General features: G+C 74.5%; 1 protein-coding gene across 1 annotated transcript in view; it reads left to right on the top strand.

The window, feature by feature from the left end:
- Positions 1-3,000: 3,000 nt before the first annotated feature.
- Positions 3,001-3,109, top strand: part of FCHO1 (FCH and mu domain containing endocytic adaptor 1) — a 12,973-nt gene continuing 12,864 nt past the window's right edge. The window contains exon 1 of the mRNA XM_041414947.1: positions 3,001-3,067. Coding sequence (XP_041270881.1) covers positions 3,024-3,067 — 44 coding nt within the window. The 5' untranslated portion in view covers positions 3,001-3,023. The remainder of the gene's footprint in view (positions 3,068-3,109) is intronic.

Here is a 3,109-nt window from a genome sequence, read left to right as displayed (position 1 = left end):
AATTCCCCTTCCCACCCCCCAAATTCCACTTCCCACCCCCCCTAGCCAATCCCAAACCTCCCCTTCCCCAAAATCCCCTCGTTCCCAGCCCTTTGCTCCAGCGGGGGTGTTTTGGGGAGGGGGCTCGGAGTGGGTGTTCGGCCCCCTCGAGCCCAGGTGTGACCCCCGGGGCTGTCCCCGTCCCCCCCAGCCCCCTCTGAGCCCCCCACTCTGCTGTGACTGGTCCCAGTGGCTTTGGGTTCTGGGGAGGGGTCCCAGCGGGGGTTTCTCCGCCATTGCCCCCCCTTGGTGGCTGCCAGCACCCGCGGGGACACCGCGGGGCCGCGGAGGTGACAGCGCCCTGACCCCGGCGGAGCCGTGCTGCAGCTGGGGAGGGGTCTCCAGCCCCCCGAGCCCACCGGCGCTGCCGCGGTGCCACCGGCCGGGCCTGGCAGTGCCACCCGGGCGCGGTGGCACCTGCCAGGTGTCGCCGGGACAAAAGGCAGCGTAACCGAACCCGCCGCGTGACGTGTCCCCGCCGTGCCGGCTCCGGTGGCACCGCGGGGCTGGCGCGTCCCCCGTCTCTGCGGGACGTTCGGTAGATTCCCGACGGGAATACGGGAATGTCGCGCCCCCACCCCGGGAATGTCCCCCGCCCCCCCGCCGGGTCCCTGCCCGCGGGGACGCTCCCGCAGCTGCGCCGGTGACAGCCGGAGCCGGGCCATGAGCTCAGCGGGGTGCGAGGCACCGGCTGGCACCGGCGGCGGGGGGGGACAGCCGGGCACCGCGGGTGCGGTGACAACCGGGGGGTCGTGGCGAGGGGGGGGCGTGCGTCGGAGCCGCCGCACCGGGAGCAGCGCCGGGAGCGCGGGGGGCGGAGCGCGTGCGGTGGCGGCAGTCCGGGAAGAGGGGTGACAGCTCGGGCGGGGTGACAGCGGCAGCTCCAGCAGCGCCTCTCCGCTGCCGGCGGCTCCGGTCGCGCGTCTCCCCCCGCGCCGCTCCCGCCGCGCTTTCGGGGCGGCGGCCGCTTTAAAAATGCAAATGAGCCCCCTCCCCGCGCGCGGCGCGGCGGCGCCTCAGCCAATAGGAGCCGGCAGCCGCTGGCTGCGGTCACCGCTGCCGGGCGCCTCAGCCAATGGCGACGCGGCTCGGCGGGAGGGGGCGTGGCCAGCACCGCCCCCGGCGCGGTCCCGGCGCGGTCCCGCCCCGGCCCCGCCGTTCCCGCGCGGGTTCCCCCCCGCCGCCCCCGCAGCATCGCCCTCACCGGGGTGCGGGGGTGCGTACCGGAGATCCCCCCCTCCCCTCGCTGTGCACCGCGCCCCGCTGCACCGCACCGCCCCGGCGCCCACCGTTACTAACGCCCCGGTGCACCGGCGCAGCCCCCGCTGGCCACGAGCCCGCTCCCGGTGCTGCGGGCGGCCCCCCCGCCGGCCCCCCCCCGCTGCAGGTGCAGGGCTCGCTTCGCCGCTTTCCCTCCGTTTTTTATTTTTGGGGTGCACGCCCCAATAATAACCCCTCCCTCCCCCCGCGGTGCCTCCGGTTCCCGGCGGGTTTTGGGGTGCGCAGCCCCCGGCCCGCTCTCCCCCCGCGTTCCCGAACCGAGCCCCCCCACTCCGCTCCCCCCGCATCCTCCGGGGGGTTCCCCCGCGCCCCCCGCTGAAGGATACGGCTGCGGCTGGCTCGAACCGCCCGGTTTTGGGGCGCGGGGTTGGGGGGGGGTCCCTGCCGCAGCCCCCCCCACCCCGCACGCCCCGTCCCGCTCGGGGACTCGGTGGCCGCGGGGACTTTGGCCGGAGCCGCGTTCGTGGCGTTTGCGGCCGCCCGGGACCGGCGGGGCTCGGTTTGGGGGGGGGGTCCTGCGAGCCCCGAGCCCCCCCCGCGACCCCTCCCAGCTTTCCCCTCCCTCTTTACCGGGGGGGCCGCGCTGAGCCCGCCCCGCTCGTGACACAGGTGGCGGAGCCCGTGCGGAGGGACCGGGCAGCGGGGGGGGCTCGGAGCGGGTTTGGGGGGGCTGCAGCGTGCCCTGACCCCCCCCTTGAACCCCTGCAGACCCCCGGCACGCCGAGGATGCTCGGGGGGACCCCGCGGACCCCCCGAGAGCTCAGGGTGAGTCCGGGGGGGGCCTCCCCCGGTGGCGCCAACCGGGCGCGAATTTTTGGGGTTTCCTGTTTTTCTGCGGTGCATGATGGGGAGCGGGGCCGGGGGGGCACAGCCCGGGCTGGGGGGCACAGCCCGAGTTGGGGGGCACATCCCAGGGTGGGGGACACATTTGGGGGTCCCCCCGCTGAGTGCCGGGGGGCTGCTCTGCTCGGGGATCCCCAGCACGGCGGATTTGGGGGGGGGGGGGGGTTTGGGGCCTTCCCGGGGGGGNGGGCGGTGGGGGGGGGGGTGGTCTGGGGGTCTCCCCCCTGTGGTGACATTGCTGTCCCCCCGTCCCTGGGGGTCCCCAGCCTGGGGGGGGCGGGGGAAGTCGCGCGGCCGGCGCTTCCTGGTTCCTCCGGCGGCTGCTGCCACCTTCCTCTTCCTCCTGCCTCAGTTTCCCCTGGGGGTTCACCTGCACCCCCAGCGCGGCTGGCGGGGGAGGGGCTGAGCTGAAGGCGCTTTGTGGGTGGGGGGCAGCACCCAAAATAACCCGGGGGTTTTTGGGGTTCAGCCCAGCCCGTCTGGGGAGGGCTGGTTCGGGGTGGGAGTGGGGGGAACTCAGCACCCCAATTTGGGTGGGTTTTGGGCTGCTCAGACGCTGCTCCCGGTGGTCCCAGGGGGAAAGGGGGTGTGGGGGTCCCTTGGGATTTGGGGTCTGAGGTGGGGGCTCCCCTGGCAGGGCGAGAAGAACCACGGCTTCGACGTCCTCTACCACAACATGAAGCACGGGCAGATCTCCACCAAGGAGCTCGCCGACTTCGTCCGGGAGAGGTACCCGGGGCTGGGGACAGCCTGGGAGCTCCCCAGAACCCTTCGGGGGGGTCCCCAAAACCCTGCCTCCATCCCAAATCCCCCTCCCCGCCATCCCCAGGGCCGCCATCGAGGAGAACTACGCCAAGGCCATGGTGAAGCTGTCGAAGATGGCCACGAACGGGACGCAGCTGGGGTACGGGGGGGGGGGTTTGGGCCGTTTCGAGGGGGCTTTGGG

This window comes from Onychostruthus taczanowskii, unplaced genomic scaffold, assembly GCF_017590055.1.
Source record: "Onychostruthus taczanowskii isolate IOZ18803 unplaced genomic scaffold, ASM1759005v1 scaffold106, whole genome shotgun sequence".
Taxonomy (NCBI): Eukaryota; Metazoa; Chordata; class Aves; order Passeriformes; family Passeridae; genus Onychostruthus; species Onychostruthus taczanowskii.
The sequence above is the reverse complement of the archived record's forward strand: the minus strand, read 5'-3'. Positions and strand labels throughout refer to the sequence as shown.